At 42.8% G+C, this 22,763-nt stretch overlaps 2 protein-coding genes across 11 annotated transcripts in view; one reads left to right on the forward strand and one right to left on the reverse strand.

Annotated features, from left to right (window-relative positions):
* Positions 1–10,349, reverse strand: MFAP3 (microfibril associated protein 3). Of its 5 annotated transcripts, none has more exons than XM_055718172.1 (3): positions 10,284–10,349; positions 5,486–5,943; positions 1–4,098 (listed from the first exon to the last, which is right to left on the reverse strand). In XM_055718172.1, the coding sequence occupies exons 2-3, from the start codon at positions 5,763–5,765 to the stop codon at positions 3,353–3,355; spliced, it is 1,026 nt and encodes a 341-aa protein (XP_055574147.1). In that variant the 5' UTR covers positions 5,766–5,943; positions 10,284–10,349; the 3' UTR covers positions 1–3,352. The 5 variants fall into 5 exon arrangements, with proteins under 5 accessions (XP_055574147.1, XP_027663077.1, XP_005440640.1 ...); XM_027807276.2 differs by lacking the exon at positions 10,284–10,349 and adding an exon at positions 9,722–9,927; XM_005440583.4 differs by lacking the exon at positions 10,284–10,349 and adding an exon at positions 9,684–9,927.
* The window catches only part of FAM114A2 (family with sequence similarity 114 member A2), an 18,394-nt gene continuing 5,677 nt past the window's right edge, over positions 10,047–22,763 (forward strand). The window contains exons 1-15 of one of the 6 annotated variants that reach the window (XM_055718169.1): positions 10,047–10,167; positions 11,756–11,961; positions 12,177–12,276; positions 12,748–12,843; positions 13,129–13,241; positions 14,184–14,318; positions 14,484–14,642; positions 15,276–15,399; positions 16,405–16,484; positions 17,183–17,311; positions 17,528–17,667; positions 18,441–18,513; positions 19,092–19,145; positions 19,883–19,977; positions 20,633–21,499. In XM_055718169.1, the coding sequence (XP_055574144.1) occupies positions 10,062–10,167; positions 11,756–11,961; positions 12,177–12,276; positions 12,748–12,843; positions 13,129–13,241; positions 14,184–14,318; positions 14,484–14,642; positions 15,276–15,399; positions 16,405–16,484; positions 17,183–17,311; positions 17,528–17,667; positions 18,441–18,513; positions 19,092–19,145; positions 19,883–19,977; positions 20,633–20,651 (1,629 nt within the window). In that variant the 5' untranslated portion in view covers positions 10,047–10,061 and the 3' untranslated portion in view covers positions 20,652–21,499. Of the gene's footprint in view, positions 10,168–10,318; positions 10,452–10,483; positions 10,504–11,755; positions 11,962–12,176; positions 12,277–12,747; positions 12,844–13,128; positions 13,242–14,183; positions 14,319–14,483; positions 14,643–15,275; positions 15,400–16,404; positions 16,485–17,182; positions 17,312–17,527; positions 17,668–18,440; positions 18,514–19,091; positions 19,146–19,882; positions 21,500–22,763 lie in introns of those variants that run through there. The other 5 variants (XM_055718170.1, XR_008733505.1, XR_008733507.1 and 2 more) reach the window with 5 other exon arrangements.

Genomic DNA, 22,763 nt, shown 5'->3' on the forward strand with positions numbered 1-22,763 from the left:
TCAGGCTTTTGTTTTCAATTTATTTTGCAAATCTACCAATTCATTTTACGAAAGTATGAAATCCTACGTGGCTACATTAAACAGTTACATTACAATCCAGGTAATACAAATAACCACTACAAAGTTAGTTTTAGATACTCTTGGGTAACAAATAGATTTAACATTATTCCTTTATTTAAAATAAAAATAAGTCACAAAGAAGAGATAAAATAGCCTTGTGATTGTCAAGAAATTTAGTTTAAAGCAAGGAAACCACTGTAGACTCTCCTTGTCCTACAAAAAGGTTAAGAGAGAAACACAGATGTTTACATAATCTTTCAAAGTTAATGTTCAATTAGATGCATCAAACAAATTTTAGTGCACACATCTACTCAGGATAACAAGAATAGTTCTACAAGTTTGGAAACGAGTGTAAGTTTCATTCTCTGGAAATTACATTTACTGTATAACGTCACCATCATCCTTGCTTTCAGATGCATAATAATCCTGTAATATTGTTTGTAAAATACACTTGAGCTTCAAATCTGCTCTAATTTAATTCAGTGGGAGTAGGATCTGTTTCTACATTTAATAAGTACTCCCGATTTACTGAAATCCTTACAAAACAGCCTCCTTCCCGGGAATGAAATTAATTTAGTAAACAAAATACTGTAATAACTCAGGAAAACTCTTAGCTTTACTATCCAGCAATTGACATTGCCACCGCATTTCTGAGGACCTTTACGCATGATCATGCTTTCCACCAGCAACAGTACACACGAAGACACCGAGTAACTGTGCTTAGTAAGGACTTGGAGCTATGTAAATAAAGTATAAAAATCAAAGAACAGATTGAATTCATCTAGAAACTGCTCTCCTAACACCCACCTGACACACCCCTACTGTCACTCTGCTGCCTGTAAGCTGCCACTTCTGATGAGCCATCTCTCAATCACGATTGCGTAACTGCTTCTTAGGAAGCAACTAAATGGAACTTTGATTTTGTGGCTGCATCTCCACATTGTGTGTGTAGTCAGGGGCAAAATGTCCAAGATGCTACTGCTGCATATAATGCAGTAGTTTCACAGAAGCAAGGAGAGCTGTTTACGGGGAAAAAAGGCAGGTGCAGGTACATTCCTGATGGCCTGTGGCACAAAGATTAAATCAGATCATTCTGTCTTGTAGCCTTCACCTCTTTCAACCAGGACATCCAAAAGGGTGCAAACCCCCAAATCTCCACTCATGCATATGCAACAAACCTGCAGAGCTGGCTGTAGTACAGAAGTGAAGCCAGCAGCATCTTAGCGGGGCTTCTAAGAGAACTAGGTGTTTATCTACAAGAGTATCTTTCAACACTGATCACCTCTAAAAACTTGAAGAAAGCAGACAGGTAACACAAAACTATACAAACTTTTCACCTGGACATAAAGTGCCATCAAACTATGGAAACAAAAAAGAAGTTACTGTTGAGGGCAGTAGCTCCTGTGTCTACAGAAGACTTTATTCCCCTGAAGCAGTTAAAATTTGCTACGGTCTTGGAAATGGTACCAAGCTGGTGGGAATGCTACTATAACCAAGGCTAGCAATCTTCTTCCTTCCTGACAAATATCACTCTTAGCCGACACACCAAAGCCAACTAGGGTGCATTTACTGGTAGCTGACTGCAGAACTTTCCCCAGAAGGCAGTTTAAAATGGTAATAGATGCTTTAGTTTCCCCGTCTCTGATATGATACGATAAATATAATTTGTTCAGATCCTTTGTTACGAGCATGCATTACAACAGACGACCCCACCCTGTTATTACCACTGTGCCTGCTTGTTTTCTATCCCTACTCATGTAAATGTAATGTCAAATCCTCTTAAGAATCCTGAGCAGCCATCCAGAATCACTTGTTCAACTGACATTTCTGTAATAATAAGGAAAGGAAAAAGAGTTGTGGGAAATTAAATGGTGCTCCTGTTGCCAAGTTGTTAAAATTATATGGCAATATGCTTCCAGTAGTTGTAAGAAATTAATTTGTGGAGTGCTTACAAGCCTTACATCTACTAAATCTCAACAGGATATAAAATGCTATTTAAGTGATACAACTTACAAACGTTAAGGAGAAAAAAAATCAGCACCAAAGAGTGAAAGAAGAAACTAGATTCTTGTCTGCACTCCGATTCCTGGAGGCTGGATCTCTACAGCTGAGGACGCCATGTGGGAGATCCTTGGTGAAGGACTTATGTGTGTACATGTCAACACCCGCACCACTCGCTCTCTCTGCTACCCCTCTTCAGTGGATTAGCCAGGGAATGTTCAGTGAGTTACTCCACTCTTGCAAACAGTGGCTGGCAAATAGCTCAGCCAGCCCCCTCTGCTAACCAGCTTCTTCCACTGCTTTCTGAAAGTGCTACCCAGAGCAATGTGAGCATCGCTACTTCTTACTACCTTTATTATAATGCTGTTCAGAAAGAATTGAGACACCTGATCTGTAGATTAATTCATTTTTAAATTATGCCACAACGTAATTACTGTCACTCTTTTCTCACAACAATGTCAAACACAATATAAAACTTTGGATTTTCTAGTGAGTGAAATCAGCAAAGTCAGAAGACAGACAATGCTGGCAGTGCTGTTACTGCTCCATTCTGTAAGGCGCTTTGGCAATCAGCACCAAGTTTAAGCAACAAGCTTCGTAATAATTTGCCCTCCACACGCTAGAGTATGCTGCACAAGTTTGCTGCAGACGCACCGAAAACTGAGACCCCCTGGTTCTTCTCTAAGCTGCTTTGAAACTACAATTTGTTTAATCCAGCAGCAGATCGTGGTACTATTCTTTTTCTAAGTACAGTACATTTTGATAGCAACACAGAAGCACACGACACAAAACAGATTTGTACAAGCTCACCATGGTTCTGATGGGCTACACACAGCAAAAGGCAATTCAAAAAGAGCACACAAAATTCATCAGGACAACACTGACTCAAAGGAATTCCAGCTCCACTTTGTGAAGGAAGAAAAGGGTTCACAAAGGAAAAGATTTTATTGCAAGTTGTACTGCTCAGCTTGGCCACTTCTAATACAGACCAAAAGTATTAGAAGCTACCAAGGAGCCAAGGGCAAAGAATTCCTGTTTTGTAAATATTTTAAGTATAGTAAGCTTGCTTTAAAAAGAAAAGCCACTGCACAATATTCCAAATGGCCTCCTCTAACAGACTTGAAATTGTTAGCTCAACACTGACAGAAAATACAGATTTCAGTAGCAGTTCTGGCACCTTACGATTTGGAAAACTCTTGTGCATATGGTACTGAGGCAGCTTGTTTGTGGACCGCTTATGGCAGCATCCCAGGGTCACCTGTGCTCTCTCCACAGCAGCGTATTACTGGCCTCAGCAGGTGCCCTCCTCAGAAGGCGCAAACTGGCAGCTGTCGTGAGAAACAGTGTCAATGCTCTGCACTTCTGACTGTGGGTGAATGGACACCTGAACGGCTATCTCTTGACCTTGCTCATTCATGGACCCATCGTCTGAATCCCCGGCTGGTGAATCGCTGCGCTTGATCTCTGGGTTGACGGGGTATATTGCAGCTTGGGTACCACAGGCTTGGGTCTGTTTTTCCTCCTCACCAACTTCATCGGGATCGTCAACTCGCACGGCCTCAAAGATCTCCTCCATGAACGCCCTGCAGTTAAGGATCAGAGGTGGAAGGGGAATGCTTCTGGCAAGCTCTTCAATGTACCGAGCAAACTCCATGGTCTTAAACTGAGTGACTTTGGCCAGCTCTAGTGTTTTGGCAGATGTAATGATAGGGATACGCTTGGCTATCTCAAAAGCCTTCTGAAGCTTCTCAGCCCCTTCCGTCCTGAAGAACTCATTGATAGCCTTCTCGGTTTTGCGGAGGTGACTGCTCATCATGCACAGACGGGTTATGTTCAGAATGAGGGTTATAGCAAAGGCAACGAGGCACACAATCATATAGTAGATACTCATGTCTCCTGAGGTGAAGGTAACCCTCAGGGTGACTGTGTAATACAAGGTGTCATTACGATTAACACCTGCACACGTGTATCGCCCCCGATCAGCAAAGTTGACCTTTGTGATGTTAAGGGAATTATCAGCAATCCTCCACCGGCCACCTGGAGATTCAAAAGAAAAAAACTGAGCTAATGAAACAAGAAACACTACGTAAACTAGACATGCACTGTTTGCTCCATCAACAGGAGACAGAACTGGGAAGTAAGCAGTCCATTTCTAGCATAATACAAACAGAACACCAAGGATGGAAATTTCCTTTTCATGCTTGTGATACAGAGCACCATAATCCAGTTACCAATCCTTCTGCTTAATGGTAAATTATTCTGCAGGCTTGCTACTGTGCTTTTTCTCCTTTCTCTCTGCACTTTCTTGTGTGCTTTTGGACTGCTAGCTCTTTCTGACAGGGAACCTAATTCTTAACTAGTGCTCCTCACCAACTGTGTAATGCTATCTTGAAAGACTGTCCTCTATAAAGCCTAATTTTCCATATGTTCAGAGTCAAAAGTCAAGTGACCCATGGAAAAGATCAGTCTGTAAATGGCTCGGCTGGCAAAAGAACCCAGGATTTTCCTGAGACAGTTTTCTGCTGAGCATGCAGTGCTGATATACAAAACCCACGTAAAAAGAAATCAATAAAGAAGCTAGCTTTATACAGTATTTCCTATGCATTAATAACTTAGGGGGAAAACTGTTTTCATAACTCATTCTTCTAATTACTCTACTTTGAACTAATCTCCAGATGGCATTATAACTACAAAGAGGTTACTGAATACTGCAGGCCAGAAAGATGGCCTCCGAGAAGATCCTATCAATTAGTTCGATGACCTTCATTAATACTAATAGAGTAGAGAAAACCACATGTATCTCTAAAAGACATTATTTTTTGAAAATTAAAAACTACAGGGACAGAACTATTAGAGCCAATGGCTAGGAAAAAATATTCTCCCCCTATACAAAAGGGTTAAATAGCATGTATTTCATCATCGGCCATCACAAATTGCGTTAGTTTCCACTGTCTCACTGGCGCATAAACCAGAAAATAAATGTAATAAGTCACCCCATGCTTAAAAAAATCCTGTAACAAAATTAAAGCGCTGATTGCCAGCTGGAAAAGGTCACAAGTTGTGGAGAACTGTGTTTAATTCATGTGTTTGGAAAAATACAATATAAACCAGAGCAAAAATAATAAATAAAAACATGTTAGTATTTGGTAGGATGAAGACTCATTTATTCTGTATTGAATGCTGTGATGACTCTTAAGGAAATGATTCCGTGGGGCACTACCGCAGCATGAACGGGCTAGGACAGAGCAACTCAGGTATAATTCACGTACAACATGCCAGAGGGCAAAGGGCTTTGTCTTGCCCTCTCCTTATGTCCCAACTGTAAATGGAGGATAGGAAGAGAAAATAATAATAAACTCCCGAAGGTTTCAGTTACTGTGTAAAAGGAGAGTCCTGAAGGATAGGAAACAGCTGGAAAGCTCACCTTCATCCTTCTGTTCAAGCAGGTGTCCTCTGGAGTTATACCAAAGAATATATTCATACTGGCTGATGTTCAGTTTACATTCAATTAAAATACTGGTCCCTTCTTTGGCTATGATATCATGGTGTGCTGGAGAACTTACTAAAGCTTGAGACACTGTATGAAGTGATGCATTGAAAGACCCAAAAGCAACTGTCCTGTTAAAAGCTACATTTTTCAGTGTAAATCCAATTGAAAAATCAGTACTAACAGTCAAAATTAACAGGCAATAGCTGAGCTTCATGGAAAGCTACAGATAATTCTTTTTTCATGTAATATGGAGAAATGAGGTCATATGATATTAAGCTGTATTGCTCTGAGATAGGAGAGGAGGCTCTTGATTTGTTCAATGATAGAAAATGTCCTGGATCCAAATGCACTTTCAAGACCATCAATATTAGAAGTGGAAACTGGAAATCCAACTGAAACAAAAAAAAAAAAAAAAAAAAAAATTTAAGTTTATTAATGATAGCAGGCTTATGGCATATTCAAGTTTCATTTCCAGTAAACAGATTTCGATTAGCATAATATAAACTGTCAGCTGAGAGGTTCCAAATCAGAGCTCTGCTCATAAAACAGTAATGAAATGAGGGTAAGAAGGCATTAGCACACCCTTCAGTCCTCTAAACGTTCATCTTCCCATCCAAATAAATAATCTCAGGAATAATAATCATTAAGGAGAAAAATGTTTAAAAAAAGAACAAATTGTTCAGACTACTTGCAACGCGTAACTATCTTTAGGGTCAGAAAGTGGATTTTACATTTGTTAACAGAGAAAAAGTGTTTTCTTAATAGAGGAAGAAAAGCAAGAAAGAGGATATAATTTCTGCCTCCCTCTCCACCAATATCAAAGTGCTTTTAAGCCCTGGTTTTCTAAAGCCAGTCTTTCATTTAGCACCTAGAGCAAAACCAAAGTGCACATACTCCCCTGATTTTTAGTATTTATACATCTACTTACTTGATTGTAGAGGCACACTCAGCGTCAGATGTCTGAATACTACATAATATGCTTATAATTTCTTGTGTTGGGAAAAACTCTCTTGGCAGTTATCTACAGCCACAGAGAGGAAGCCCCTTTCGGAATATCGGGATACCGATGTCTAAACATACTTCCTTTTTTGCAGTCTCTCTTGCTGCTGATGCTGTATTTTCTAACTCTGCCTCCTTCTTTCTTGCTTGTTTTAAGCAAGATCCTGTTTAAAATCTTTTATTTTATGCTGCTACATCTCAGCAGTCATATCTTGCTTATCATCTTCCCTACCCAAATGCTGCCCCATACTTCAGAGCGATTAGAAAAATTGTTTTGCCTAGGGACAGAATCCATACTCTTCAAATTAATGTGCACAAAAGATTTTTTAAGACATCACAATACCGCCTTTAATTTTATATTGTCTGCACACAAGGATTTTCCTTTTCTAAAAGCCAGAATAAAACCAACTTGTAACACAATGAAATGACACTGATAAGAGGAAATCTGTAATCAATTTTCCTGGAAGCCTGATTCAAGAAAATTTCTAATCCAATATGCATTCTCTGAAGTTATGATTCCATCTAGACTGCTCCAGAGCCCTAAAAAACAATTTATGAAGTACAGAAGCCACAAGCCAAAATGTTATCTTAAAGAATATCTCACTTCATCTCATTGACTGTGTGACTTCAAATTTATCATCTTTTCTTCTACCAATAGCAAATGCTAGTGGAGTTGAATTCATAAATATCGCAATACAAAGGAATACAGTTTCTTAAGAAATAATGCAGACACTTCTCATCCTTCCAGACTGACTAGTTAATATTGCCTAAAGCAGACAGAAATCCTATCACTTATGAAAAACAATGTCATATAAATAAATACAGATTATTTGTATTAATTGTCTTTTCAGCAGAGAAAAATCGAGTATATTCAAGAATGGGAAAAAGTGCTGATAACACACTTCCCAGACTAGGAATTTTTTCAGCTAAAGTTTATTTGTTGAAGGTCAAATCAGACTCCAGACCTGACATCTGATGAGAAATGTGTTATCCGACCCACTTCTGTTGCGGCTATTGCCAAAACCAGTTTAACAAAGAAGGCAAAGACGACAGCTGTGTCCAACTCTCCTTCAAGCTTGACTAACCAACTCATCCACTGAATCCTGCAAGAGAAACTGGAAAACAGGCCTTCCACTTGTTTCTCTGTAAACAGCAATCCCTTCATCTGCCCTTTTTTTTCTTTTTTTCTTTTTCCTGGGCCCCACTCTTTCTACCGTGCCTCTTCTCCATTCATTTACAGGAAGACCAACACTGAAGCCTCGGTTCTACTGTTGTGCTGAAGAAGCAACTTTCCCACAGCTAAATGGTTAAAAATGGTACCAAGGCTTCTTTCCTTCCTGTTCTCCACCAGTTATATTTCAGGGAAAGTGTTACTGAGTCTTGCTGCCTCAGGTGAAGAGCATCCCAGCCACATCAACTGCACAGGTCTGAAAAAACCCCAATACTAAGGTTGCTGCTGATCAACAACTATTTCTCTGTTTGAAGGAGTGGTTTTAACTTTCCTTTTTTAGACCCCTAGGATTTTCAGAGTGTTTCAGAGCCTTCAGAAGGCTGCTGACAACTGACCTGCTTACTTTGGCAACTTTGTGCAGACTTCTTAAAGACAGGCTGAGGGTTATTGGTAGTCGGTGGACCACTGACATTTGGATTGCTGGAGCTGCCGTTTGAGAGTCTGTCACAGCTTGCACTAGCAAGTGAGGCACTATGGTTGCAGATCTTCAGAACACTTCCCTCCACAACCCAGCTGCCTTCGGTTAAACATGCCACTGCACTTAATGGCTTTTGCATGCACTGGGGCTTGACTTGACAGCATCTGATGCGGTTACAGCTGATGATAGCTCTGCAGTGAAGACAAACCCTCATCTTCAGTATCAAATCAAACACACAGAATAACTTACAGTCATCTAAACCAATAACCTACCAACTAATAATGTTTATAGATTTATTAGAGAATAATTCCAGTACCTCCTGTACTTTGCCTGTGTTATTGTCATTTTGAATTATTAAATTTAAATTGTTAGATTTCCAAGTGTCTGTGACACTCCTCCTAAAATGACATTAGGAACCTCAGTCAATTATTTAACACAAGAAATACTCTGCAACATTTCCCCTCATAAGAATAAGATAATTATCTTCAGTAATTGCATATGCTCTCCACTGTATTTGCACTGAGCTTGCATAATGTATAAAACATTGGTGATGGGTCATTGAATTTTACTATTAAACCCTTCGAGGTCTGATTTATTAGGAATTGTTTGTCACATTTCACTTTTGGAAAAGCCATTATTGCTAAGCAGACAATGGTCTCTCACTGCCGAGTGCTGGGAAAAATAAAATGATTTGTGAAATTCATATTCTTCAACTATCACACTTATGCAAAACAGCTGCTGGAACTGATAAAGGATCCAAAAAGGATAAAGCATGAACAGTGCCAACACCACAATTACTCAAGAAAGCATTAAGCCCAAGCAAGATGAAATGTGCAGAATAAAACTGGCTTTTTTACAACTGAACCTGAAGTTGAGCTCAACATATTTAACCTTTATTAAGCCGTAAGTTGTAACAACAAACAGCAGTGGAAAGATAAAAATCCGTGAGGCATACGCTTGTATGAGTCATCTTTGGCTCTTATCCTAAAGAAGTCTATTTGTGTTTAACTCAAGAGCATTATAAGTAGCCCCACTGAGGTCAATGGAAGTACTGATAGTACTTAAAATTACAACATTTATAAGGCACTGCAAAACTGGGGCCCAAGAGGTTGCAGGATATATGGTTTTACATTCACTGCTTATAACATCATTTCATACCTGTAGAAATGTGAAGTAATAAACCGAGACACACCTGAAAAACCACAGACTCCTCTCACTTCTGGCACACAACACGGCAATCTGTTTTGGCAGTTACAACAAGCTAATTGGTACTAATGCACACTAAATGGATCACTTCTGCACAGAGCACGTGTCCCTCCTACTTGCAGGGTGGTGTCTTTAAGAAATAAGGCCGCCGTGACCATCCTGCGAGGGCCCCATGACCCTCTTTCCAATCAGGAAACCGCATTTGGCAGAGACCTGCAGACATTAACTCCCGGGAAGTTTATGAAAATAGATGGTGTGGTCTGGATGAGAGCCATTACCGGGGTTCCCAGCGCGGGAGGCCGCAGGGAGGGCTCACCTTCAGCCGGCACCCGTGAAGGCTCCGTGGGGGTGCAGCTGCACCCACAGGCCAGAAACCTACGTAAGGAGAAAATCTGCAGGAGAGGAGAGTCGACCTCGCTGCCGCACAGGACCCGGTGTCCCGCCGTGGACGCGGCCCCGCGGCTGCCTGACACTGCACACACCCCCAAGCGTTTTCCCTCTGTCAGCTGAAAACGATCAGGCATAAAACTCTACAGGGGAAACACACTCCCCATTGCAGCCGAGGGAGCCCAGGCCACGTCGCCTGACGTCACGCGGGCCTGACGTCACGCGGGCCTGACGTCACGCCAGAAGCCTGCCCCCCTCCCCCCATTCCCATGCCAAAACAGCGACGCAGGCCCCCGAGCTCTCCCTCAGCAGCGGGGTGGGTGCGGAGGGCCTGCGCGCCGCTGCGCCGTTTCCCCCGATTCCGGACGCCGCCAGGTAAAACCTGGCGTCGCGCAGCGAGGCAGCGGCCCGCCGCCCGCCCCGGGAGGAGGGTGGCCGAGCCCGCCCCGCCCCGCCCGCCCCGCGGCCCCGCGCCCCGGCCCGCCGCACACCTCTGCCGCCGCCGGCCCCGCCGCCCGGACGTGCTTCCCCGCGCGCCCTTCCGGGCTGGGCCGCACTTCCGGGGTCAGCCGGCAGGTGCCGCTCTGCGCCTCGCCTCGGTGGTCCCGGTCCGCCCGGCGCGGGGTGTGCGGAGCTGGAGGGGCGGCCCGGGCTGGCGGGTGAGGCGGGGCCGGCACCGGGGCCACGGAGCGGGCCTCCGGAGGGCTGGGGGTACGGGGGGGCCGAAGGGGCCTTCTGTGGGACAGGGAGTCCCAAGGGCACGGGGGCTTTGAGGCACTTGGGGGTGCCCATGGGGCAGGCGCTGCTATGGGGGGGTTATGGACACCTGGGGGTCCCCTTACGGGGCAGGAGTGGCGCGGGGAGCTCTAGGGAACCTGGGGGTCCCCTGGGTGTCAGGCAGCCCCACATGGTGGTTACGAGACCCTGGGGGTCTCCGGGGAAGCAGAGGCGCAGGGAGGCCGCAGGGCTGGGGGCACAGGGTGGTGGCCCCTCTGGGATGACTTCGTGGCCGGCTGGGCCCGGGGGTGCTGCGGGGGCCCGGGGGCGTGGGGGAGCCCAGCCCGTCACCCGGAGCTGCCCTTGCCGTAGTGCTGCCCCTCTCCTCCGCTGCAAGCCCACCGAAGGCGGTGGCGGGGGCAGCTGCCCTGACTGCTTCGGTGGGGGCCTCTCAGGGAGCGCAGCTTCGTGCCAGCACGGACCGGGGGGCTGGGGGGGGCCCGGCCTGGCCCTGCCAGCTGCTGCTGCCAGGCCCTGCCTGCTGCTGCCTTCAACGTGCTGTCCCACAGCTGCTGAAGCGCTGCCAGCAAAGCCAGGAGGCACGGAACCTCTGCCCCATGAGCAGGCCGCAGCATGGCAGCCTGTTCGCGGGCACCCTCGTCCCCGAGGTGTGATGTGGGGGCCGGGTGCGGTGGCAGCCGGAGTGTGTTTCACGTTCTGGGTGCTGTTAATGCCCTGGTGAAGCTCAGCCCTAAATACAGAAATGAACTAGCTGCTGCCTCCCTACCTGCCCAGCTTTCCCAATTCATATCTGACACCCTTCAAAGCAGCCATCCTGATCAGTTTTGGGGTTTGTGTTCGGGTTTTTTTGGTGGTTGTTTTTTTGTTGGTGGTTTTTTTTTTGTGTGTGAAGCAAGTCATGGATGTAATTATCTGAGGACCTTTTGAACCTTTCATTTGTGTTTCAGAGTTAGCAACCTTTTTCTTTCCTGTGGAGAGGGTGTTAAAGCCACATGTTTCTATGGGACTTTAAACTTTCAAGTGTGACATTTCATCCAGGCAGATGTAATTTGGTGCACACACTTGCTTAAAAACTTAATCTGTTCATGCGCTGTGGTAACATGAAGGGATTTCTGTCTTAGTTGTGTTTAATTATTTAAAACACAAATGTGATGCGTTTGAACTAATGTCAAAGTGTACAAGGAAGTGATTATTTTATCTGCTTTCTTTCTATGGATGTTCATAGTCATGTCTGAGAAAGACAGTGGTGAAAATCTGAAAGAAGAAACCTCTTACAAAGATGAAAATGAACAGAAAGCAGAGGAACTTGGCTGCACTGACAGCACTGAAGAGCAAGAGCTTGAGCCTGTGCCTATGACTCGGAAAAGACCTGAACTCAAACCCCCAAGCCAGCCTGCTGCCACAGAAGAGCCCGCAGCTGAAAGCCTCATGGTATGTTCCTGTGCCCACTGAATAATGTGACTGCACGTTTCATGACTTTGAGCACAGAAGCTTTCTGAGCATAAGCCCCAATCCTTTTCTGAAAATTCACATTGCTGTTTGTCTGAAAAGAAAAAGCTGCGCAAAAGTTACACATCACAGACTGCTTGTGTTCCTCTCCTCACCACAATATCTCCATCTCTCTCTTCTGCTTTTCTTCATTAAAGGTCTCAGATTCTCCTGCTGCAGTTCAGACAGGATGGGGGTACTGGGGAAGCTGGGGGAAATCTCTTCTGTCAACTGCCTCTGCTACTGTAGCTACTGTAGGTAAGGCTCTTTCTGGTGTTTGATAAATATTTTAACCATGCTTCATGTGTCAAGCTACTGCTTTTGAGCTTGTTTCTAGAGAAGGAGATTTCTGTTATAGCAGCAATTATTGGAAAAATGTCAAGAGAATTGTTCAAGTAACAGGGAAAACTTGTACCGAAAGGTACAGTGAGATTAAGGAGATATGCTCAGCCAAAATTACTTTCAAGTTTTTAAGTTGTTTACATAATTTTAAGCCTGTATTTTAAACGGTATTCAGCTGGTGTTTACAGCTTGATTTAAAAGCTGAGATGAAACCTGAGTTCATTATATTGGTAAGCAAGCTGGGTAGTGGTAGGTTTTAGTGGTGGGCAAACTGTCTTGAAAGGAGGAATCCAGAATAATAATTAAAAAAATAATGCAGCCCTAATCCTGTTCTGTTCTGATTTCTGTTATATGTCACGGTTAAAGTAATACTGCTGTCTTCTCTAGGTCAAGGTATTTCAAATGTCATAGAAAAAGCAGAAACAACCCTTGGGATCCCCAGTCCTAGTGAAATCTCTTCAGAGGCCAGAGATGCTACAAGAGGTCAGTTTTTACTGCGTAAGAAAAACACCAAAACATTTCTCATAATGTAATTAGCTGCAAAATAATACCACCTTCTCGGCGTCATGTATATTGAGGTAGACATCTCTGTGCTAAAATAATACTCTATTGCTTACTTCTGTTGGTTCTGAAAAGTAGGTAGGAAAATAATCCCAATTCTAGCCCTGCTCCTGGCTGACACTCGGTGTTTGTTGATTTTCTGCACTCTGCAGCTGACAGGATCTTTTTTTGGGAGCAAGGAACTTAATTTTCTGCCTTCTAATGCAGGAAGCGAGAATCCTGGTGCTGGCAGCACAGATGCGGTTGATGACGGCAGTTCCTTTCCTATTGCTGGGGCTCTTGGAGTTTTATCAACCATCTCTACTGCTGTCCAAAGCACAGTGAGTGAGTTGGGAATGCAAGAGAAAATGCGTTTAAGAGAGCGTTGGGGTTTTTGCCTTTCATCTAAAACATTGTAAGAGGAAACTTTTTTAATTTTGACTTTTGTGGGCTGAATGGTGAGAAACGGTTTCAACCTTCAGACAACCTTTATCCTGTGCCTTGCTTCTAACTGGCATTTAATGTGTAAGATGTCTTGAATTTTGATAGTTCTGTACTCAGTGTTGATACATGCATAACAAAAAGTGGACTGTGTGGTTTGTGCGTGTCACATCTGTACTCTGTTATCCCTGCTCCCTTCCTTTAGAGTATTCAGGTAAATGCTGGGTCAGACTCACTCCTGGAATATTTCTACTGATTTGCACAGAACTGTCTAGAGATGAAATCCATTCTCTTCAAAAACTTCTGTGAAACTAGCCCAAATTACTTGGAAATCAGCTTGCTCCTGTGACCATGAGAAATGCACTTCAAAGGAACCCATTACCCTTAGAAACTGTGCTTTTGTGATCTGCTGTCTTGTCAATTTGCCCATGAATCTGAAAAAGCCGCTGATGGAAAGCTTGCTTCTGCTATTAAGGCTTGAATGAGAGTCAGCAACCAAAACCCACAGGTCTAGTGTTTTTTGGTTGAAGGATGAGAACTGAATATTTTAATGTGCTGAGAACCAGCTTGTTCACAAAATGAAAAAATATTTCTCATCAGATTACTGCAGTAGCCAGAGTACTATATTAAACTGTTGGATGATAGTGTGTTGTGGCTGTTACGTTGTCGTCCTGCTCTCATTGTGGTGATTAGGGTTGAATTTTAGGGTGGCAAGGACCAATGTGGCTTTTCTCTGAGTGTGTACTGTAACATTGCTGATTCAAATCCCCCAACTCAATTTCTTCAATTGTATAGTCTTCTGCAAGTTTTAATCACTCTCTGTATCCAAACGTGATTCCTAGGGGAAAAGTGTTATCAGTGGAGGTCTGGATGCCTTGGAATTCATCGGGAAAAAGACAATGGATGTAATAGCTGAGGGAGACCCTGGGTTCAAAAAAACAAAGGGCCTAATGAACAGAAACTCTACGTTATCTCAGGTATGGCAGTTCTGTATCGGCTCCTCATTGGTTTCTCTCATTTCTTTTTGCTGCTTTTGCAGTCCGGTCATTAAGCAACAGTTTTTACTGTTGAATGAAAAAGCTTCTCCTCCCATATACTGTATCTTCTGGCACTGACCTGAGCCCTCTGTTTTTCTTTTCAAGGTCTTACGAGAGGCAAAGGAGAAAGAAGAGCAGCAGACAGCTACTGAGGTTACCATGGCTACAGAGAAGAAAGCCCATTATGGGTTACTGTTTGATGAATTTCAGGGTCTTTCGCATCTGGAGGCCTTAGAGATGCTTTCCAGAGAGAGTGAATCAAAGGTAATGGCCTTGAGCAATTTGCCTTCTTTTTTGAGTTTGGCTGAGCAGGGCAAAAAAGATCAGAAATATATGTATATACATGTAAAATCAAGTGCTCAAAACTTGCTATAAAGTGATTGATAACACAACTTCACTTTGACCCCTGCGTTATGATCTGGTGTTTACCTTGGGAGCGTTATGTCCCACGTCAGCTCCTAAAGCCATTCTCTATACCCAGCTAGCCGCCGCTCCTGCATGTCTTCAGCAACTTCTCATGAGTTGCTCTGTCCTCATACCCACTTGTTTGCTGCCTGGGTCTGCAGAAGAGGAGAGTGTTGTGAGCACAGCAGAGATTGTCGTCTCTGCCTTGGGGCAGGTAGGAGGGCAGATCAGCATGCAATTTCACAAGTCATTCACTGTTTGTTTTTTTATGAAAGAAAATTGAAGAACTCCTTAAGAATCCATTATTACCTAACAGGACTTCACAACTAGGTCTTTTTCCCTTTCCTTCTTTCTGTAGGAAAATACCACTTCCCAATTACATCGTTCTTTGATGTTTTTACACACAATGTAAACCAGTGCTGCGTCTTCCATCCTGTTTCTTTTTCTTGTTGGATTTATGATTTTCTCTTTGGTTGTGCTGCCCCTAACCAGGTGAAATCAGTTCTAAACACCTTGTCTGGAGAAGTATTGGACACACTGAAGGAGGAAATGCAGCAACTCAAAGAAGCATTTTCTTTACCTGAATTCTTTGAAGAAGAAGAAGAAGAAAGGAAGGGTAAGTGAGCCCCAGGTTCTGGAAGGAGAAGCTGGTTCTTAACGAAATTCTCAGTATAGAACCAACCAGCCCTGATCACTAGCAATGGGCATGATTCCAAAGTTACTCTTTAACTGGATACTTAATCCTAAAGCTGCCTGTGGCCAGGAGCATGACAGGTAGCAATACCCTTCATCTCTGGAAAGCTACTGTGCATTAATTCTGTAGCAGGAATGATTTCTTGCCAGGGCAGGATTAGAGTTGTTTGACTCCTGGGCAGTTCATACAACTGACCTTGAGCCAAGATGCAAATTCAGAGAGATGCTGGGTTTCCCTGACCATGAAGGAAAGACTGTGAATAGAGTTGCCCAACCCATGGGAAAGCAAAAAGCCTTTTTATTTATTTTTTAAATGAGTTAGCCACACAGACCAAAAGATTCAGAGGGGCATCCATCCACAAGAACCATCTGATTCTTGAGGATTATGCAGATTTAAATGTAAATTTCTGCATTGCTTTTACCTAAATGGCTCATCAGGGAGGGCTTACACACCTGCACTTGCTATCATTTAGCATTTAATGTATATTTTATAGTTGCACATGATGGATCTCTTAGCCTTCCCACCACTGTTAACATCTGCCCTGCTGTATGTAATAGGAAAACCATAGGTTTCAAGTGATATTTCAGATTCTCCAAGGTGATGCTCAAGTTAGTGCGGTAAAAAAAAAAACAACCCACAAACAAAACCAAACAAAACCCCAAAAAACCTTAGTTAAAAAACCAGAATTCAGAAAGCAAAAGCTTTCTTTTTTTTAACCTTCTGGCACTGATGTCTCCACCTTTTCAGAACTTCCCTTATAAACTGTATTTAAAAAGACCAGGTTTGCATTCTTGCCTGAGGTGATGATTCAAAGAGGAAATAAAGGAAACAGTTGACACACTTGTGCAGAACTAGTTGTGCATTGAAGTGCTGCTTATCCCTGTATCTGTCTTCTGTGTGGGTTCTTTAACCTTTCCTGTCCTTTAGGAGACGAGGAGTTCACAAAAGAAGTAACAGAGTTGTTTTCAGAATTGCGTATCTCCTCAAAGCCAGACAAACTGATCATGGTGAGTTATTTCCCATCTTCTAAAAGCTGAAGAGATTCCTCACAGGAACTGTTTCTCAGTCCTGCTTTGCCTGTGAAAATATCAAATGCATGAAAACAAGCCATGTTTTAGATCCTTTGACAATGGTAGGCAAAAGAGATTGGGCCTTTTCCTTTGACTTTATAGGGCAAAATCATGTTCTGTAAGGTCTTTGGCTCTGAATCAGTAGACATCAGCGTGTCTTTGGCCTGTCACTGGGCAGTTATAAGTGGTGGCAAAGATAACTGGGAGCAGTAAGTCTTCAGCCACCATGTGAAATCAACCTACAGTCATGAACTGAAGCCCTCCTCTTGGTACAAAGCAGCTGGTTTTACTGTGTTCAGAAGTTGGTATGAGGAAGAATCCTGTTTCTTGCCTTCATTTCACTACCCTTCAGATCCACCAAGTGGCAGCAGCATTCTGCAGATGTGTTTCTGAAGCACCTCTGTTAGTCATCTTCTTGCTGGTAAAATCCAGCACCTGGTGCTAGAGAAATAATTGCCCTCAACTGCATCAGTTGATGTGCTGAAAGCACTAGGATCGTTTGTCCTGGTTCTTCTCACTAGCTCAGGAGTTGTAGCTGTTTCCTTCCTCTAGAGAGATCCAATACTCCATGTTTTGAGGTATGTAGAGGGGGGCTTTGTTCCAGTCATTAAATACTATGGTACATCTTCATACAGGTGAGGACATCTGCTCATGAATGGATAGCACGATTCAACAGTAGTCTTCCTAAAGAAGAAAAAGAGAGTGAAGAAAACCAAGAAGTAGAATCCAGAGATGGTGACCATGATGCTAAAATATCAGTAGAGGTAATGGAGTAATGAAGGAAGAGAATATCTGACTGCAGAGTGTTTACCTGGCTGCTAAGTTACAGTTGTGATTCCAGAATTTGCGGGTTTCTATTTCTGTGTAGATTCTGAGGTCTGAAAGGGCAGTGTAGTCATAGTACATTGTGATTCACTTGTTTTAAATAATAAAAGCTTCCAGGTTTCATATGGTATGGGGAATCTTTTTAACTCTTGCAGGACGTTCATGCGTTTGCCATAAGAAGTCTGGCTGAACTGACAGCATGCTCCATTGAAATGTTTCACAAAACTGCAGCTTTGTTTCTACATGGTCAGAAGCAAGAGGTGACAGCCACAGACAGAGCCAAGTCCCTTTCACAGTAAGTTCACCTCTTAGTAAATGTGTAGCATATAATTATTTACATACTGATTAAACTGTCTAATAACTCTGGGATCCATGGGATGCAGGGCTCTTGAGTTCTGCATATGTGTTCAAAGTTGCAATGGGTGGCATCACTATCTTCCCGCAGAATTCAGCTGTTTCTTTTTCCAGCTTAAAGACATTTCTTGATTAAAAAAAGAGGAAACCCTACTTGAAAGCTTTTATATAGCCAAGAAGGTTTGCCCTAAGCTTGTGCTAGTTAGTAGATACACATTTAAAATATGACAAAGCAGTTGTATAAAGGTAATTCTTAATTACCTCTGTTATTCATTTAGTATGTTAGGTACATGATACTGTAAAATTGCTGCAACTAATTAGTAGACTGGTCTTACTAATAATGCATGACATGAGAATTTTCTTTTATGCTGGGAGATACTTGCAAGTGTATGAAATATGCAATACTTTCAGAAGTTAACACTTGTCAGTCAAAAAAAAAAAAAAAGCAAGTTAGTACTGTTCCTTCTGGAATGTATGTGTCTGACCTCTGAATGCTGTTTCAGATCTTCAGCTTTATTTTTCCATCTTTCCCCTCCCTAATTTATTTGGGGAACCTCTGGATCTTCATACACTGTTTATATGCTCTGTATCAGTTTTGGTTTACTTTAGCTGTATATGCATGGAAACAAGGTATTTGTGTGTTACAGGAGTGCTAAAAGGAAGTTACCTTGTAGACTGTATTTACTACATGATTTTCCCACTCTTATTCCACAGAACGACGATTCTGCTGTGTAAAGAACTGTCAACTTTCTCTAAAGAGTTTACTACGTGCTTAACAACTGCAGGGGTAAGGGTTACACCATAGTTCTTGGGATTGAGATGTGGTTAGTTGATTACAGCCTTGGGATCTTCACCACGAAGTGCTTTTTGTGTTCGCATGTTTATATATATATGTTTTGCCCTGTGAACTGATCTTCTGGGCCAATGTTCCCCTAACTGTGGCAGCTGAATGTATGCTGAGCTTTTGAGTGCCTCCTGCTGCGTTCAGCCTAGCACAGACTGGGGGTGGGAGTTGGTGCTGACAGTACTAAGGAGACGGAAGAAAATAAGGTTTGTGATCCTGTTGTGGATTTTCCAAAACGCTCAGGTGTTACTCTGTCATTATCTTTAGAGATTGTCCAGTTGTCCACAGTTCATTTGAAGATGTAATGTGTATATTCACATACGATTTGCGTTGGGCATATGTGGGTTACTTTGTTCTGATTTGCATGCTACAAGGCAGGTCCTCTGCAGCTGGTGACTTAACTTTTCTTATACTCAAGGGAGCAAATGGCAATTTTAAACTTACTGGGGATTTAGCTTTATCTTGCTTGAAGAAATGTGATCAGATTTTCAATCAGGATAATATATGTGTGATCTCTGCAGGTCAAAGAGAAAGCAGATGTGCTTAATCCCTTAATCACTGGAGTGTTTTTGGAGGTCAGTTATGCTGAAGTTAAAACTTAAAGCTAATACTTAAAAAATAGATATGCTGGGGTTTTTCCACTTCAATATCCTTATGCACGCCAAGTTCTCTAACCTATGATCTAAGATTCTGCTTACTTATCTAATAACTTAAAAGTTCTAATAAATGAATGTAGGTTTGCACAAGAGATGAGTTACTTGGTGAAGAGTGAGCTTTACGTGGTCTCAGCTGACAGTTACGATGAGTCAGAAGATGCATATTAAATTCAACAGTCTGGATTTCTAGAATTTAGATGTCCAAAGTCAAACATTAGACAAGCTCAGAAATTAGCATGCCAGAGTCCCAACACTTCCTAGCTGTTAAGTTGGTTCTCAGTGCTTGTAAACTTCTGAGGTGTGGTAGGAAACGGGTGTTTCCTGTTGGTATGTTCTCCTTCCTGCCACAGCATGCTTATGCCTCACTTAGAAATAAATTCTTGTCATCTGTTACCAAAACCAGTATCCTACGTTTGGATTGCACCTGATCTTGTTTGGCAGTTTTTAAGTCAGTTGCTTTTTTGCTGAGTGGCATAAAGCCCCTTAAAAACTTAATATTAAATTGATTTCTAGAATGAATCCTTAAAAATTTGACAAGCACTGGGCTTCTGTTTCTTAAGTGCATTAATTAATGCTGTTTGAAATGGGTATGTGGTTACTAAAACTGATTGGTAGCATATTTATTCACGTGTGTATTTTGATTTTTGTTTTCATAGGCTTCAAACAGTGCTTCGTATATCCAAGATGCCTTCCAGCTCTTGCTGCCTGTACTGCAGATCTCTCTTATTGAGGCTAGAACGGAACTATCACAGTAATAAGAATCCTTCTAATTAAGAACTTTTTGACCTTCCCACTTCATAGTATCCATGCTGGAGAATGATGTAATGGCTCTTATTAAAGGGAGAAAGATTAACTCTGATCACTGCTGCTGCAAGAACAGTGATTAAATGCAGAATGGCAATGACAGCTCTTACAGCACATTGAGAGATGTGATTAGCATAGTCCAGGCTGGTGGACAACGTGACAGACTTAAAGTGCATATTGCTTCTCTGTTTCCATAGACTGTCTGTATCTTTTCACTGAAATCCCTCTGCTGTATGTGTTAACAAGCTCTTTGTCTTCACAGTCCAGAGAGCTTCTCCAGTGCTGGAGAATAGAGTAGCAGCTGGCTAGTTAAAGAGTTAGCTAAAATCATGGTGTGATTTTAAAGTCAGAAAGGCATAATTAGGTTCCCGATAGCTCTGTGTTGGTGTTGAAGTGAGTACTGGGTGGGAAGCGCGAGAGAAGGCCGATATTTATGATGATGAACTTTGCAGTTCCTAGGCTGGAAAGCATAGAGCAGAGAGGATTCCTGATCAAGCCGTTGTTGCTGAAGAGAAGCCCTGGCTTCCTGAAAGTGTCTGTTAATGACTCAGGGATGCGCGGTGGGGACTCTCACTACGGTGCTGTTTCTCATTCTTTTGCAGAGTGCTTGCTCCAGCGTGAGCTGGGAAAATGCTGATTGGGCCCGAAGAATGTGGGTACTTCGCTTTATAGCAATAAATGAGAACTGGCTAAAAGGGATTGATTTGTGTTTGGGCAATTTAATGAGAGAATTTAGCAGGAGGATTCCCCTTCTTCAATGCAGCTTGACGTATCGGCCACAGACTGTTCACAAACTCGAATTACTGCTTTTCTCCTCTTCCTGTGTAAAAAACGTTATAAAGCGATGCTCCTTCTTGGAAGGTATATTAATGTAGGGGGAGAGGAAGCAATTTGGTTCTGTTAGCGGGAGTTCTGATTTGTCTCAGAAGCTGCTCCACGTATAGTATCTGTTTCTTTGTGCTGTGAAAGTTCCCTGCTTTGTTCCTTTCTGCAATTTCTATCTTTTGAGCCTGCCCATTGGGAGGGAGCAGCCTCTGTGGGAATCACAAGAGCAGAAATGCACAGCCAAAATGGATCTCTTCAAGAAGTTCAGAATAGCTAACCAGAGGTGACTGAGTGTCACACCTGCGTCTGTACTTGCTCATTGGTAACAATGATGCTCAAATCCCATTTGGAAAATCCTCTGGGTTTTTTAGCAGGTCTTGCACATTTCTGCTGTACTGAAGGTTTAACATTCCTCTGCTCTATTTGTGCAGTAGAGAAGTGTTTTTATTATTAGAATATCTTTTGGTTAATGCTCCTCTGATTTTATATATATGGAAAAAGCCTTACCTTGGTCATGGTTAGACTGATCAGATCTCTAAAGGGAGAGCCTTTTTTTTGCATCTTAAAGAAAACTAGACTTGAAAGGGGTGTGTCTGGGGTAAAAAAAAATCTGCACTACAATAAACTCTGTATTTTATTTCTTCTTTTGGTTGATAGCATTATTAAAGAAAGGATTTGTTTTGACAACCGTTACAGTTAAAAGCTATCAAGATAACAGTGGGCACAAATGAAATGAGAAGGAAGAGCTGTCTTTTGTATCTTCTCAGCCCTCACTGTGGCTTGTGGGGCAAGGCTGGATGCTGCTCTGGGGCCCGGCCAGCTAGGGCTTTTCACATCATAAGGTACTGTCTCATAGCAGAGAGGGCTCTGAACCCAGGCTGGGGACTGAGAGCTCCCACAGCTGAGCTCCCAGTTCCTGCATCAGTGCAAAATGGCAGCTTTGTTCCTGCTGCAAAGCCAAATTTTACAGAAATGTTAGGAGAAATAAAGGTAACAGTGTTTTATGAAGCAGCAGCTGCTTTTCTTGCAGATAAATTCCACTGACCTGCAGTGCTTTAGTGTAATTTAATAATTAAAGAAAATGAGGTGATTTTTTTTTTGAAGTTGCAGACAGTAATTCTTTCAGTCATACGCCCACCTGGATTTTGTTGCAGCAGCCAGTAATCAAACATGCAGCAGCTTCACTTGTGTGCCAGGGCAAGCACTACAATAGATAGCCAACAAAAAGAGTTCCACAGTTGCTGAAATCTTCCTACCCAAAGGATTCATCAGAATTCAGCATCCAGCTGTGTGGAGGTCTTGCTCAGCCTTGCCTTGTGCATGAACCTAATGAGAGCTGGCAGTAATTTGAGTACTTCTGGTAGCGTTTGGAGAGGCAAGAGGTGGCTGAGAATAGATAAGAGTTAGCTAAGATGCTGGCAGTGACTTGGGGGGGGGGGGCGGGGGGGCAGACCGGGGAAAGCCTTCCACAATTATTTTCTTTCCTTGGGAGGGATTCTTCTACTTGCAGCTGTAAAAACTGCTTCCTGGCAGCTGCTGTGGAAAGGTTGAAAACATAAAAAGGGCTTGGTCTTCCTGATGGGCTTTGGGACTTGCTCCCAGCCCTTGCCCAACCAGCTTCCCAGGGACTTATTTTTCATAATTAAAGCACACATGTTCAGTAGCAGTGAAACCTCTTGACACAGGTGGGATGAGCAGTTTTCCTCATTTGGAAACAGCAGCAGTTACATTGCCACTGGTTGCCCTGACCAAGGGGACAGCAGTCCCGGGTCACCTGCAGCACACATTAAATGGCCTGACTCAGAGGCAGGGAGGGGACCTCCAGCATTTCTTTCCCAGGTGTGCACGCTGGATCCTAAATAAACAGTGGTCTATGATGATGTGATTTAAGCAGAGATTGGTCGTCTG

This window comes from Falco cherrug, chromosome 8 (assembly GCF_023634085.1).
Source record: "Falco cherrug isolate bFalChe1 chromosome 8, bFalChe1.pri, whole genome shotgun sequence".
Classification (NCBI taxonomy): Eukaryota; Metazoa; Chordata; class Aves; order Falconiformes; family Falconidae; genus Falco; species Falco cherrug.